The sequence below is a fragment of the Cucurbita pepo genome, chromosome LG10, assembly GCF_002806865.2.
Source record: "Cucurbita pepo subsp. pepo cultivar mu-cu-16 chromosome LG10, ASM280686v2, whole genome shotgun sequence".
Taxonomy (NCBI): domain Eukaryota; kingdom Viridiplantae; phylum Streptophyta; class Magnoliopsida; order Cucurbitales; family Cucurbitaceae; genus Cucurbita; species Cucurbita pepo.
Genome location: NC_036647.1, coordinates 8,650,438 through 8,666,498, shown reverse-complemented (window position 1 = coordinate 8,666,498; position 16,061 = coordinate 8,650,438). Strand labels below are relative to the sequence as shown.

The following is a 16,061-nucleotide window of genomic DNA, read 5'->3' as shown; positions in this document are numbered from 1 at the left end:
TTTTTTTTTTTTTTTTTTTTTTTTTTTTTTTCTATTTCAATTTTTCTTCGTAGGATTCAATAATTCCATCAAGAAGTGTCTAACAAAATCTATAAATTTTGTAGAAAATTAAAAAAAAATTATTTCACGTATGAAACGAGATATGTTTTATATTTAAACTCTATAAAATTTTAATTATTACGTGGCATGAATTGTAGATATATATTTTTTTTTTAAATAATAAAAAACTGACCCGACAACCCAATCTAGCCCAACTCGAAATTAGAATATTGAATTTAGTTGGGTTGTGAATTTTATTTGAATTGTTCGAGTCACCAATCCAACCAATCTATTGATCCGAAAAAGAAAATTCAACTCAATCCAATCAATCCAATATAACTCTAAGCCTGGATTCTACGAGTGAATAGAAAGTTGGATCTATATTGGATCTCACCTGAATCGACCCATCTATCCTCCTGGGGAGAAGTTTGGTTTCAAACCGTGGTTCAAACAGGGTCAGGCGCTGATGAGCACATTGAACTATCCATGTGGCTGAGAGCCTCACAGCCCAGGCACAACGACTCAATTATCAGAGGCGCGCTCTACCACTGAGCTAATAGCCCGTCGTGCGCCAATATAACTCTAATAAAAATATAATATATCATCTATTAAATTATATTTAAATCTAAGAGTATTACTAATCTCCCAATTTTTTTTATTAAAAAAAATAGAAAAGATCTCTCACTTGATATCACTATTTTCTTTTTCTTCTTTGATCTATCTTTTCATATATAATATCACCACGATTTGTAACGATCTTAAATATCTACATATTCCGAGTCGCTACTGACGTCTCATGTTCATCTCTAATGCGGAAATACAATTCTTAGAATGAACATCATTTATAACATAAATTTCGAAAACGCTTAAAAAACCAAATACATAATAATTTAAAAGAATGAAATGCAAAATAACCTATTCAATTTAAATATGAATATAACCTATTAAATTTAAATATGAATATAACTTATGCACGTGCCACAGTCTCTGCTCGCGATGTCGCCGTCCTCCGTACACGTGCGCCTTGCCTTTACCTGAAAAATGATGTGGCACACTGTAACGGCTCAAGCCCATCGTTAGTAGATATTGTCCTCTTTGGGCTTTCCCTTTCGAGCTTCCCCTCAAGGCTTTAAAACGCGTCTGTCAGGGAAAGGTTTTCACACCCTTGTATTTCGTTCTCCTCCCCAACCAAAGTGGAACTCTCACAATCCACTCACCTTCAGGGCTCAGCGTGCTCGCTGGCACTTGTTCCTAGCGTCCTTACTGGCACACCGCCTTGTGTCTACCCCCTTCGAGGAACAGCCTCCTCGCTGGCACATTGTCTAATGTCTGGCTCTGATACCATTTGTAACGCCCTAGATCCACCGCTAACAGATATTGTCCTCTTTGGGCTTTCCCTCTCGGGCTTCCCCTGAAGACTTTAAAACGCGTCTGCTACGGAAAGATTTCTACACCCTTATAAAAGATATTTCGTTCTCCTCACCAACCAATGTGGGACTCTCACACACACGACCTGAGTATTTCGAAGAATACTCAGTAAGTGGCCCCACTGTAAAGGACCATGCAAATGCAAACACATGCAATCATGATTTAGGGACCTATCTCTAACATTATATGGGTGGCCTCCAGTCTCGGACAAATTGGATGTGTAGTACTTCCCTACGCATGACTCACATGTGCAAGTGTGAATCTCTAGGGCGCTTGCACACCCCCTGGACCCTCTGGTCAAACTAATCTATAGCGGAAGGTTAGTATGATTATGGGTTAGCTAGTTTAAATTATTTTATGCTTAAATTATTATGAGTAAGTTTAAAATATTTCATGCAAAACTAGGTGAGTTGATTCCCATGGTAGAATTATAATTTATGATTGTTGCAGAATTGAATTTCAGAGAGCAATGTTAAGCTAGAATCAAGAAGTCATAGAAGCTTCGTCCTAAACCAACCAAATAAGTGACATTATTATCAACCCAGTCGGAAGACTTATTTTATGTATGACGACACGTGCCTAGTGGCCCTTGCACGTGTCATTTATGTTTTATGTTATATGATAACTTGATGATGCTATATGATGACTTGATTATGTTAGATAATAATGTGATGATTGTTGTGCGCCGAAAGCGGAACAAATGTACTCACAACACCAATGAACGGAATTACACAAAGAGACACCAAGATATTTAAGTGGTTTGGAGAGAAGAAGTTCTCCTACATCCACGGGTAGCAACCAATCACTAATAAACAAGGTGTTACAAGTGAATACCTCACTATCACACTACAAAGACTCTCACCAATATGTCACTTAATCTCAAGTGCACTTTTATTAATTCTAAGCATGACATTATATAGCCTTTACAATCATGGTTGAACCTAAAAATATCAACAGAAAGAAACTTAAAGTCCCAAAGAATAGGACTAATCAGTCCTAAAGGACAGGACCTTATGACAATTTACAACAATCTCAACCTTGTCATAAGATCTCTAAGTTATAACTGATTTGGTTGCTAACACGTCAACACACTACTCCTTTCTTCCGACGTTGATGAAATCCAAACAATGCTAGAACTTTTCACGAGCGATCACCTTTGTCAACATATTAGCAGGGTTATCAGCAGTTCCAATTTTTAATAAACGAATGTCCCCTTCACAAATAATTTCTCAAATAGAGTGAAAACAGACATCAATATGTTTAGTACGAGCATGATGGACTTGATTTTTTGATAAACAAATAGCACTTTGGCTATCACAAAACCCATCTATATGTTCCTGCAAAATACCCAAGTCATTGATCAAATCATGCATCCAAATAACTTCTTTAAAAGCTTCCGTTACTGCCATATACTCTGCTTCGGTGGTAGACAATGCAATAGTAGACTGCAATGTTGAACGCCAACAAACAGGTCCACCAGCCATAATAAATAAATAACCCGTAGTAGATCGTCGCTTATCCAAATCACCACCATAATCAGAATCCACATAACCAATACAAGGTTATCAAGATTAAACATTTCTTGTTTTTGAAACTTAATGCCAACATCAATAGTACCACGAATATACCTAAGGATCCATTTGACAGCATGCCAATGCTCTTTATCAGGATTATGCATATAACAACTCACCATGCTTACTGCGTGTGAAAGATTAGGTCGAGTACATACCATGGCATACATCAAAGCACCAACAGCATTTGTATAAGAAATATTCTCCATATACCTTTTGTCATCGTCAGAACTTGGACACATGGAAGCACTAAGTTTGAAATGAGGAGCAAGTGGAGTACCAACGGGTTTGGTTGAATTATTCAAACTAAATCTTGTCAATACCTTGCGTAGATATTGAGACTGAGTCAACCAGACTGTACCTTTTTTTCGATCTCGCTTTATCTCCATTCCAAGTATTTTCTTTGCATTGCCTAAGTCATTCATTTCAAATGTTTTAGAAAGCTGATCTTTGAGCTTATCAATCTCCACCTGTCTCTTTGAACCAATTAACATATCATCAACATATAAGAGCAAATAGATAAACGATCCATCATCAAGACACCGATAATACACACAATGATCAAATTGACTATGAGTATACATATGCTCTACCATGAAATGATCAAACTTTTTATACCATTGGCGAGGAGATTGCTTCAGCCCATACAAAGACTTTTTCCATCTGCATACCAAATGTTGCTGTCCAACTACTCAAAAACGAATCGGTTGCGCCATATATATTTCTTCGTCCAAATCTCCATGCCAAAGCCAACAAAATTCGAATGGAAAAATATTTTACCATAGGTGAGAAAATTTCATTGTAATCAATACCTTCTTTTTGTGCATAGCCTTTAGCCACAAGTCGAGCCTTATAACGTATACTAGAAAAAATCTTCTTTTTTTGCAAAACCCATTTACAACCAATTTCCTTCTTACCTTTTGGAAGTTGTACCAAATTCCAAGTTTGATTTATCTCTAATGATGCTATCTCCTGATTCACAGCCTCTTGCCAGTGCAATCTATCCAGGCTCTCGATAGCATCTTTGTAGTTGTTGGGAACTCCATCAATCAAAAGGAAAGCATATGCTATCGTATCATCAAATCGGTTTTCGAATTTCCCTTCGTGGTCTATTCCTGGCGATAGACTCAAGTTTCTCCACTCTTTCATTTACAAGGCTTTGCTCCTCCTGTTCTAAGACATGAGAGTTATTATCTACTGATCAATAGGTTCTTCAGTAGGGAACACCACCTTCTCCACCTGCTTCAATGTCTCGTCATTATTTTCAATTTTCTGCAAAAACATTCCAGACTTATCGAATGTCACATCTCGACTATTAACAATCTTACTTGTTTCTGGGCACCATNCGTTCATCGTGGGACCCCATACATCAGTGTGAACATAATCCAAAATGCCNCTTGAGTAGTCATCAATAAAGACCACCTCTTTCCTCCCAATGAGACATTCTTCGTGGGACCCCATACATCAGTTTGAACATAATCCAAAATGTCCTTTGTTTGGTGTATAGTTGTACCAAACTTCACATTTTTTTATTTACCAAATATACAATGTTCACAGAAATCAATTTTACTAGTTGTGGCACCCTGAAGGACTCCTTGATTCACCAATGTCTGAAGCGCCTTCTCACCANGGGCTCCTTGGTTCACAAATGCCTAAAGCGCCTTCTCACCAGCATGCCCAAGTCTCATGTGCCATAATTTCGATATGTCTTGTTCTTTCGAACTTGCCACAGCAACATGCCCAATTATTGTGGTTCCGTTGAGGTAGTATATGCCCCACGAGCTACTTTCAAATTCCCTCCTTTCAAAATGATACGATAACCNGTATGCTACCTCTTCTAGTTCCTTTAATTGTCATCAAAGCTCCACGAGCTACTTTCAAATTCCCTCCTTCCAAAATGNAACTTTAATTGCCACCAAAGCTCCACGAGCTACTTTCAAATTTCCTCCTTCCAAAATGATGCGATAACNGAGAGTTATTATCTACTGATCAATAGGTTCTTCAGTAGGGAACACCACCTTCTCCACCTGCTTCAATGTCTCGTCATTATTTNTTTTTCTTCAAGTCAGGACATACCTCACATCATTGGGTTTTCGTGTAACCCCATCAAACATCTTGATTTGTACTTAGCCGATTTTCATCATCTTGCAAGTACTATCATTGTCTATATAGACAACTCCACCATTGAACTCTTTGAAGTCCAAAAACATCTCTCTGTTGGGACACATATGATAGGAGCACCCAGAATCAAGAATCCANGCACCATAACCTATAGCCCTTTACGTCTTTGTTAAAGCCCATAAACTTGGCTTTTTTTGCTCTAGAATCTAGGTTTGAGTCTATCACATGATAATAAGCAAGACACCCAAACACATGCAATTTATCNGATCTTTCTTCCAATGGCCTTTCTGTCCATAATATGCACTCATTTTTATCAAGTTTTCTCCAATTATCAGATCNACTAATAGGAGTACCCGAGCATACCTCAAGCGGAATTTTCCCACCATTTCCAGAAACAAGTAAACGATTCACCAAGTGAACTGCATAACTGAGAGCCTCAGCNACACCTCATTATTCATTAAGGCATTTGAAACATCTTCAAAACACAAGATCAGTGAGTCCATGTAGTAGGGTGGTTACTAAAAACTCGTAGGATTCCGGCAAATAATTCAACAGCAACAACGCCTTGTCTTCGTCATTAATTGTAACATCTAGATTGAGCAATTCAATGATGATTTTGTTAAAATCATCCAAATGCTCAGCCATTGAGCTACCTTTCTTGTAGTCAAAACGGAAGAGTTTCTTTTTCAAATAGAGTTTCTTTTCCACACTCTTCTTCATATATTTCGCCTCAAGCTTGTCCCATAGTTCTTTTGCCATGGTAACCTTCCTAAATGGATATTTCTGATCCTTGTCAAGACATGATCGAGTAATTCCACAAGCTTGTCGATTTAATTTCGTCCATTCGGCGTCTGTCATGTCTTCAGGCATTTCCTTTTGGAAAGAAGCATCAAGATCTTGCATGACCAGCAAATCGCTAACTTCGCCTCGCCAAACACCAAAATTATTGGTTCGATCAAATTTCTCTATTTCGAGATTGGAACTCAACAATCTCGATCCACGCCGTAATTTAATTCTAGAGAATTCAAAATTTGCAATAATTAATCTGGATGTAACTAAAAAACACAATTCTTGAAAATTGATTTTCAAGAAAATAAGCACGATTGTGAGCACGTCTAGTGGTCGATGAGGCCAAAACTTTCACAATACCCCAAATACCACAATCGGGCCCTGATACCACTTGTTGTGCCGAAAGCAGAACAAATGTACTCACAACACCAATGAATGGAATTACACAAAGAGACCCCAAGATATTTACGTGATTCGGAGAGAAGAAGTTCCCCTACATCCACAGGTAGCAACCAATCACTAATAAACAAGGTGTTACAAGTGAATACCTCACTATCACTCTCACCAATATGTCACTCAATCTCAAGTGCACTTTTATTAATTATAAGCATGTCATTATATAGCCTTTACCATCATGGTTGAACCTAAAAATATCATCAGAAAGAAACTTAAAGTCCCAAAGAAGAGGACTAATCCGTCCTAAAGAACAGGACCTTATGACAATTTACAACAATGATGTTATATGACGATTGATGATGTTATATGATGATTGATGATGTTAGATAATGATGTGATGATGTTATATGATATGTGATGATGTACATGATGATGATGATGCACAATAACAAGATAATGCGAGATGTATGATGATGAAATGACTTAATATGATGATGTTCCATATTAAGATGATGTGCATGTATTACATGTCACGATGCATTATGACGACGAGTTTTCAAAGACACAACTCTAGTTAATATTAATGATGATGAATGTATAAAAGTCAATGTGTGCATGTTACTTAGAGTAATGTGTGAATGGTGAAAAGGGTTGCATCATAAACATGATTTAAAGATGAAAACTATAGGGATCTCATGCATTTTGTGTATTCATATACATCGAGATACTTTCCTATTTATGATGATAAGTATAGACGCATACACTATGATGATGATGATGGTCATGCATCGCATGACACTCAGGGGTCTGCTGACCTCCGGACGTCACAACGGACAAGTAGCTTGACTATGATGGGTGTAGGAGGTACGAATCGCAAAGTCGTTCATAAGTATAATTGAATTTTGTGACTTATGCTAAGTGTATCACTATTTTTCAATCAAATCATAGCCACTTCACTTCGTTGTTTTTATTTGAGCGAAACAGTCGATCGAACGGGTTATTTTGAAACAAATTTAAATTTTGAGAGTACAAAAAATGAATATTTTGAAAGTTAACCTTTAAAACATATGAAATTTTTGCAATAATTTTGTTTTGAAAATCAAATTTGAATGGAAGGATATGTAACTTTATTTCCTCACGTGAATCGTGGAAGGAATATTGTACGAATGTTAGACAAGAAAAATCAATTAAAGCTGCTACCTCATGTCAGCAACATTGACAAAGAAAAAATTTTAAAATATTTTGTCCTTATGCTTTTTTTCTTTTTTATCTTTCAAGAAATTAACCATTTAATCTTTGGTAATTAAAAAATGAAATTAATCGTTAAACATATAACGAATTAGGCCATGTTTCTCGTAACTATTTTAAAATCCTAGTAGACGCGTTTTATAACCGTGAAATTGACGGCGATATGTATCAAGTAATGAACAATATCTATTAGTTTGGCCTCTAGTTGTTACAATTTATCTTTAGAAATATGAAAGTTATTTTGTAACCTTAACATAAAGCATCAAAGAAAAAAATATGAGATTATTTCCTTTGGTTGTATGAAGATGTGTGAGATCCCACGTTGGTTGGAAAAGGGAACGAAACATTACTAATAGGTCAAAGCGAACAATAACTACTAGCGTGACCTCTAGTTGTTACACTAATTTTGTAGACCGAACGAACTAAGACTAAAACAATGGAGAAATTTAACAGTTATATAGCTCAAAACCAACCTTTTAAAATTACGACGTAAAATAGTGTTGAAGATTGTTGGAGTTTCACCTTAGCTCGTTAAGAATACACTATTTTTATTGATACGAGCACTTTTGGAGAAATTGAAAGTAAAGACATAGAGCTTATATTCAAAGTGAACAATATCATACGACGGTGGAGATTCATTGTTTCTATCAATTAGCACAGAATTCGTAATTTAGACCTAAGGTACATATCTCCGAAATCAAGATGACATGAGTTACACCAAACACATTTTTTTTATTATCCTTACAAAACAGCAGACGAACACGAACACGAACACGAACATAACTAGTTGAGATTAAAAAAACGCTTTTCAAATCCAAATTTTAGAAACTCGAACTTAAACAAACTCGAAAGATAATGTTTTAGAGGGATTTGGAACGTATCATTTGCATTTACCAAGTGGCTTTCCACACAAGCACTTGTTATTAGAATAGGAGTAGACATCGAAGCTTTGCAACTTCCCTCCGACCGGAATCCGACCACAAAGCTTGTTGTAACTAACATTCAGCAGCTGCAACTGTAAGTTAACTGCCATCACAGGAATTTCCCCGAAGATCTTGTTATGGTTAAGATCCAACCAAGTCAAGCTCCGAGGAAGCACGACCTTCGACATGTCGAACTCCAACAAGTTCCTCGACAAGTCGACTATCTCCGTCGTCTTCTTCCCGCCGAATATCACCGATCCATCGCCCTCGAGCCTGTTCCTCGACAAATCAATCACATTGAAATCCACTCTCTCCAAGGAAGTTGGAATTTTCCCAGAGAGTTGATTGTGTGAAAGATAAAGATAAGGGATTTTTCCCTTGAAGTTTCCGAATGAATCGGGGATCGGTCCGGTTAATTTGTTTCGGTCTAAATGGAGAGTGCCGAGGCGTTGGAGGTTGGCGAGGGAGCTCGGGATGGAGCCGGTGAGTCGGTTGAAAGAGAGGTCGAGAAGATCGAGATTGGTGAGGGAGCTGAGGAAGTTTGGGATTGAACCAGTTAGACTGTTCCAACTTAGGTCAAGGTATTTTAGGTTATGGAGTTTGGCAATGGCAGGTTGGATGGGGCCAGTGAGATTTGGAAGCTTGTGGAACATGAGGTTTTCAAGGTACGGGAGGTCGCCGACGAACGGCGGGATTTGGCCCGAGAGTCTCGTGTCGGCGAAGATGGTGAGGGACACGATCCGGTGGGACTTCCGATCACATTCGACGCAGTACCAAGTGCAACAATCTTCTTCAGGCTTCCATGAGGTGAGAATGTAGGGATTGTTGAAGGCTTTTTTGATGTTGAGAAGGGCTTTCTTGTCATTTGGATGGCAGAGCTCTGCAAATGAAATGGTGAAGAATAGGAAGAAGATGAAGAGGAAGGTGGATGGAGAAGAAGACATTGTTGGTGAGGGTTTGAGATGGATTGATGTACAAAATTGAAAGAGATGATATCTCTTTATAAACAAATTCGAGAGATTCTATATTGGTTGGACTGGGAGCGAACGACGAACTATTTTTTATAAAAGACGCGTTTTAAAAATCGTGAGACTGATGCTATACGTACAAATGGTATTAGAGCCAAACACTGGGTGGTGGGCCAGCGAGTACGCTGGGTCCCCCAAAGGGTGAATTGTGAGATTTCACATCGATTCAAGAGAGAACCGAAGCATTCTTTATACGAGTGTGGAAACCTCTCTTTAAAAGATGCATTTTAAAAACTGTGAGACTGACGACCATACGTACAAATGGTATGAGAGCCAGACACAAGGCAGTGTGCGATGCTGGCCCCTCAGGGGTGGATTGTGAGATTCTACATCGGTCGTAGATGGGAACGAATCATTTCTTACAAGGGTATGAAAATCTCGGGAACGAAGCAGTACTTATAAGGGTGTGAAACGTTTTAAAACTGAAAAACTGACGACGATACGTAACGGGCTAAAGCATACAATATTTGCTAGTGGTGGAATTTGGTTGTTAAACAATTTTACTTGAATTAAATTTTATTAAAATATAATTCATTTAAGCATATTTAAATGAAAAATGAATGTTATTAAAAGGTTAATATTATATAAATTAAATACTTATATTAAACATATTATATAGTTTTAATAAAAAAAAATGCCATAAAATATGTTCATACCATACCAACGAATATAAGTTATACCTCCATACTCTGTTATACCATCCATTATAGCTATAAAAAAAACGCTATAAAAAGTCTCGAACTTTTAATAACATGGATTGTCCGACATACGAAAAATGATATAAGAGCCTACGATAGCATTTTTTGTAAACTATCATATCTATTATTTCTTGTCGTGAAACAAGTGACTTTCTCACTCCATTACTGGAAAATTACTACCTACCGTTCAACTTCGTATTCTATCGTACAAAAAGTAGTTTTAAATAATAATAATAATAAATTTTGTTCAAAATATATCTAGTCGCTTGCATACTTTTAACGTGACATAAATTATTCAAACCGGTATGGATTCTATTAGTTGAAACGTATGGATAATTAACAAACACAATTTATAAGGTAATTAAGTTAAATTAAAAAGATAATTAAAGTTTAGTTAAGTAGATAAATTAAAAAGAAATTTACACAATTTTGCATTGCTGTTAGGTGCACAAAAGGTGTGACCTTTCTAATAATTAATGTTAATGTCTTTCTTTTTTAGTATAGGTAAAGCACTCTTGTACCGATGATAATATAGTCGTGCAAGCTACGAGAATGAAGTTAGGAGAATTGTATTATCGCTATAAAGTCTTCGGCCTAGTCCAGCATCTACACTCCAGCCCACACGTAGACCGCCCACGAACGCTAGCAACCTACACACACCTGTCACACGTTAGTTTATTTATGTTGAGGATGATCGGAAAGGAGTCCCACATTTACTTAAATTTATGTTCAAAGTGAACAATATCATATATCAGTGTAGAGATCCATGATTCCTAACACTTTCCAATTCCTACGCATTTCACCACTCCACTAATTATTTCATCAGCCCTTTCACGAAACAATTAAATCTCCCTTAAAAGTTATAGTAAGAGCGTACCTTTTCAAGTTCAACCAGTCAAAAATGTGCATCCAATAACATTTTAAAAGACAAAAATTTCAAGTCTAGAGTGAATAAAAATTTCTATTTACATCATTTCCAGTGCCCAAACGAGGCCATGCTTTACCTCTCTCCCTCTATATCTGTGGTAAACTAACCATGGAAGACCCTACAACAACGAGATAGCCTTATATATATATATATATATATATATATAGTAAATGCTTATTAAACATCTAAAAGCAAAGATGGTTCTTGCAAATGAAAAGGATTCATTCTAATGATCTCTTTCTCCTTCCCTCTGATCAACGAGTGTTCTTGACCAAAGCAATCATTGATCCAAATTCTGAGTGAGTCTGATGATTGCCATTGCCAAGAGGGCAAAGAGGGGGAAGGAGTTTGGACTTTGATGTGGGCGTTGTCTAATTCAGGGCGTGTCTTTGTTGAACTGAATCAACGAAATGACATTAAAGTGCGAACTCTTTTCTCCCTCTCTGCTTTCTTCGCACTGCTTGTCCTTTTCAATTTCTGCAGCTCCTCCATTACTACTTTCTCCACTTTGTCTATGGAGTTCAAAAGCTTATTCTGGGGAGTCAGAGTCTCCGCCCCTCCCACGTTTTGATTTGTGATTCCGCGAAGAATCTTTGGCACTTTGCCTATGGTTGCCTTTGGGGTTACCAGAAAAATGCTTGCCTCTAAAACTCTTTCGTCCGAGGGAGCAGGACTGATATCACTTCCTGGGCCTTTGTTTTCTTTCATGCGAGCTCTTGTTCTTTCAATTGCCTGATTAAAAGAATTAAGATTCTGTTAAAATTAATTACTGGAAGCTGTTGATAAAATATAGCCCAACCTTTCCTCGAATGAAAGACTAAGGAGAGAAGATGTCTAGGAAAAACGCGGGTGCTATTGAATGACATGGAGCAGTAACTAAATACAGAGATGCCCACATGCAAGATCAAGCAAAATAAGTTGAAAACTATAAAAATGGGAATCTGAAGAACATATATAAAAGCATGAGCACACATGCATAGCTTCCAGAGAATTCACTTTCAAGCTCACGGCTAGTAGATATTATTAGCTATGGCTTGTTACGTATCGTCATTAGTCTCACAATTTTAAAATGCATCTACTAGAGTGAGGTTTCTTCACTCTTATGAGAAATTTCTCGTTCCTTCCTCTGTCCAACCAATATAGGATCTCTCCTAGAGGCTCAACATCCTCAACGCCTGATATCTAACTCTGATATCATTTGTAACAGGCCAAAGTGGATAATATCTGTTGGTGGTGGGCTTGAGTTGTTACAAATGATAGCAAAGAAAGACACCACGCAGTGTGCCAACAAGAACATTATCCCACAAGGGAGTGGGATTGTGAGATCCCATTCACATTGGTTGGTTGGGGAGGGAACAAAATATTTCTTTATAATGGGTGGAAACCTCTCCCTAGTAAATGTATTTTAAAACCTTGAGAGGAATGCTCTTTTAGGGAAAGCACAAAAAAGATAATATCTACTAGTGGTGGGCTTAAACTATTATAGCTACTCCGGGGAGACGTGAAAAGATGGAAAAATGTTCCTCATAGACAGCAAAAATAGGAGGGAAGCAACTTACAGAGATAGGAAGATTCTAGATGAATGATGCACAAACACAAGCACGTGACATAGTGAAGGTGCGATGCATTTATACCGTGATAAGATATTTGCTGAAAAATGAGGACACAAAAAGCATACATTTTTAAAAACCATGCGTCTATTTTTTTACATTACTAAGATCATTTCCTTGGAGAACACAAATTGAGCTACGAATTCCGATAGAAATAACACCCAGAAGCGAGCACACGATTTTATGAAGGAAGCCCATTAGGGTTTTGGCCCATTCACAAGTATCAAACACATGCTTAATAAGCATTATAAACGTCCCACAAGTAATGATAATATCAGTGTTAATATGTATTTCAATCAGAATGTTAAACTATTGTTGGCTTTTGAATGTGCATTTTTTACATCCAAATTACAGCTTTCAAATAGGGCCAAAATGATCATTGGGTATCAAGTCAACACATACTGGTAACCAGCCAAAGCATATTTGAGCCCACCAAAAAGTAGTTCTAAAAACAGGTGAAAATGAAGCCTAAAAAACAATAAGAATCAAAGAAAAAAAATAATTAATTAATACCAAAAAAGGAGCATTATGATAACTTTAATTAATGGTGGACAGGATCTCATTATCCAGACTGTTGATGTTTCATATGAAATCATTGGGCATGGACGTTACAAAACCAAGAGAATCTTCTTTTTAGACAAACAGGTTGGTAATACATAGCTTAAAAGCACTGAAAATTTATTGATTAATTAACTTAAAGAAAAAGGAAAGTGATCCAACCTAAGAATTCACTAAAAGAATTAGAGAAATGCATTAACATTTTCAGTCGAAAATCAATTCAAATCAAATCAAACCTAATGCTACCAACTGAAAAACAGAAACAAGAATAAAAACAACTACACCAGAAAATCAAAAGGATCTTTCCCGAAGATCAAGCAAATTCAATTTTGAATGAATCCAAACAAGTATACTGTATCAGAGAACAATATGCAATAACAATGAGAGTGAATTTTCCATATATCATATGAATCAAATTCACTGGATACTACATCCAAGTAATCCACAAAATTATACGCAGAACAGAACAAAACCTTGAAAGATTTAGCAGAACAAAAATAAAGTAACAGGGGATTAGTCGTTTACCCTCACAACTGCAGTTATGTCGCGGAGAGGAGTTCTTGGGTACCAAATCGGTAACACACTATTCCTCCCGCGAGATCTACTCCGCCGGGAGCTCCCAGCCACCGCATTCTCGCGGCTGAACACAGGAGATCTGTAGAGAAATCTATTTCGCCCAATTCCACCAGAAATGGGAGAACCAAAACTGCGTCTCAGATTCGTAGGTCTTTGTTGAACTGTAGTCGTCGTTGTGGCGCGAGAAATCGGAGTCCCTAACAAATTAGTACTCATTTCTTTCTCATCCAAAATACCTTCCGATCTCCAACGAGCAAATACCTCGGCATGATCTACTTGCCTCTCCAATCTATCTCTTGATTCCGACATTATGGAACTTCAAAAGGAAACGACAAGAAAACAATCATTTCAAAGAAAAAGAAAACAAGAGAAGCCCTAATCAAACTCTACAGTAACAAAAACTCAGAATCTTTCAGTTTCAAACCAAAACTGACTATCAAACCTACATTTCACTTCTACATTCACAAAAAAAAAAAAAAAAAAAAAAAAAAAAAAAAAAAAAAAAAAAAAAAAAAAAAAAAAAAAAAAAAAANAAAAAAAAAAAAAAAAAAAAAAAAAAAAAAAAAAAAAAAAAAAAAAAAAAAGATGGATTTGATTCATACCGTGAGATTCCAGTGAGCTTCAATGGAGTATTCTCGTGTCCTTTGACCAAAAATAATCTTAAAAAAAAAAAAAAAAAAACCAAAAACAATGGCGGCGGATTGGAGGGAGGCGCTGTTCTGCAAAACGCGCAGTCGAAAAAATGAGAGGGAAGAAGATGGAGCTGATTAGAGAGAAGGCGAAATTTTTGGCGGATTTCAAATGCCAAAATTTGGGCGCTACATAAACCCTTTTTTTTTTTTTTTTTTTTTTTTTTTTTTTTTTTTTTTTTGTGAATGTAGAAGTGAAATGTAGGTTTGATANAATTTCAAATTTGTTGGAAGAGCGGGATTTTTTTTTTTTTTTTTTNGAAACTTCGTCTCCGCAACTACGTGCAATTATACATATATATACATATATATATATATATGAGTTATCGGCCATGAAATTTGGACTTCGAAGCTCGGAGGTCCCTTGCCAGCGGGTTTTTTTTTTTTTTTTTTATTTCTTTTTTGCAATCTAAATTTTATTTCGCTTATGGTATGTTGATGTGAAATGACTATAAAGTCCTTATGTTTTATAGTGACATTATAGTGTTAATCGAGTTTGAGGTGATCCGTAGGTAATTGACCGGTATCAATTATTATCTTAAAGATTAATTATTCGAATAAATTTAGTCAGCACAAATTGAAAGTTTTGAAGATCCACATGCTCCGGACCAAACTACATTAGGCTCGAATGCTCAGCGGCATAGACGACAACCTCAACCCTTGCAAACGTGGCCCGTGTCAGTCCCCTCGACTCGTTCTGCCTCCATCCCAAAACCATGGGCATAGTCTAGCAACACTCCAGCCCATAGACGCGCACCGTTCTGCCCACAGATGCGACCCGAACACCCGACTTGACCTAGAACATGACCCTTGTCTCACATCTTTGACCCATGACTCGTATCTGACCTTACCTATATTACAACCTATGTGCCTCCTCCAGCCTTGGTTGACTCGGCTTAGGCAACTTTCCACTCGAATTGGAACTTTGGTCCCTTCCCTACTATTTTGAATCATTTCGAAGCTGTTTTTGATATAATCAGAAGCATTTAAGGTCAATATAGCCATTGATTCAATTTTCATGATAATATCCTAAATATGATGTCATGGGACTCCATAGATGGAGCTAGACTTTGAGGTATAGGATAAGGCTAGCACTTATTTACAGCTTAGTAAATAGTTATGTATAATAAAAAGCTATCTGGTAAAGCTATATATGGTAGATAGTTATATATAGTATATGGTTATATATGGTAAAGCTATACAGTAAGCTAAACCATATATATATATATCCGCCAGCAGAGCTTTTAAGATGTACTTTCTATATTCTCTGCATTCTCTGTTACTGTACAACAAATTTTTTAGCCAATATTCTCCTTGCATTTTCTCTATCATGTTCTTTGTGTTCATCTAGATCAAGTGTGTGCGTTGTTATGCGATCCTAACATAAACCCATGTATGTTATGATACCATGATCATGTTATGCTTATGAGACATTGATTAACCCAGTGTGATAATAATG

The 16,061-nt window shown here is 36.8% G+C and overlaps 2 protein-coding genes across 2 annotated transcripts; both read right to left on the bottom strand.

Moving 5' to 3' along the window:
• Positions 1-8,193: 8,193 nt before the first annotated feature.
• On the bottom strand, positions 8,194-9,506 carry LOC111803418 (polygalacturonase inhibitor-like). Its single transcript, XM_023687802.1, has one exon. It carries the CDS (start codon positions 9,457-9,459, stop codon positions 8,473-8,475), a length of 987 nt encoding a protein of 328 aa, XP_023543570.1. The 5' UTR covers positions 9,460-9,506; the 3' UTR covers positions 8,194-8,472.
• Positions 9,507-11,154: 1,648 nt separating this feature from the next.
• Positions 11,155-14,696, bottom strand: LOC111803430 (protein POLYCHOME-like). The gene is made up of 3 exons (XM_023687829.1): positions 14,516-14,696; positions 13,863-14,229; positions 11,155-11,901 (listed from the first exon to the last, which is right to left on the bottom strand). Exons 2-3 carry the CDS (start codon positions 14,220-14,222, stop codon positions 11,572-11,574), a joined length of 690 nt encoding a protein of 229 aa, XP_023543597.1. The 5' UTR covers positions 14,223-14,229; positions 14,516-14,696; the 3' UTR covers positions 11,155-11,571.
• Between the last annotated feature and the right edge of the window lie 1,365 nt (positions 14,697-16,061).

Coding starts and splice junctions, on each gene's coding strand:
- LOC111803430 (XM_023687829.1), bottom strand. CDS start 14,222: ATGTCGGAATCAAGAGATAGATTGGAGAGGCAAGTAGATCATGCCGAG. Junction 11,902..13,862: donor ACATAACTGCAGTTGTGAGG/GTAAACGACTAA, acceptor TCTTTTAATCAG/GCAATTGAAAGAACAAGAGC.
- LOC111803418 (XM_023687802.1), bottom strand. CDS start 9,459: ATGTCTTCTTCTCCATCCACCTTCCTCTTCATCTTCTTCCTATTCTTC.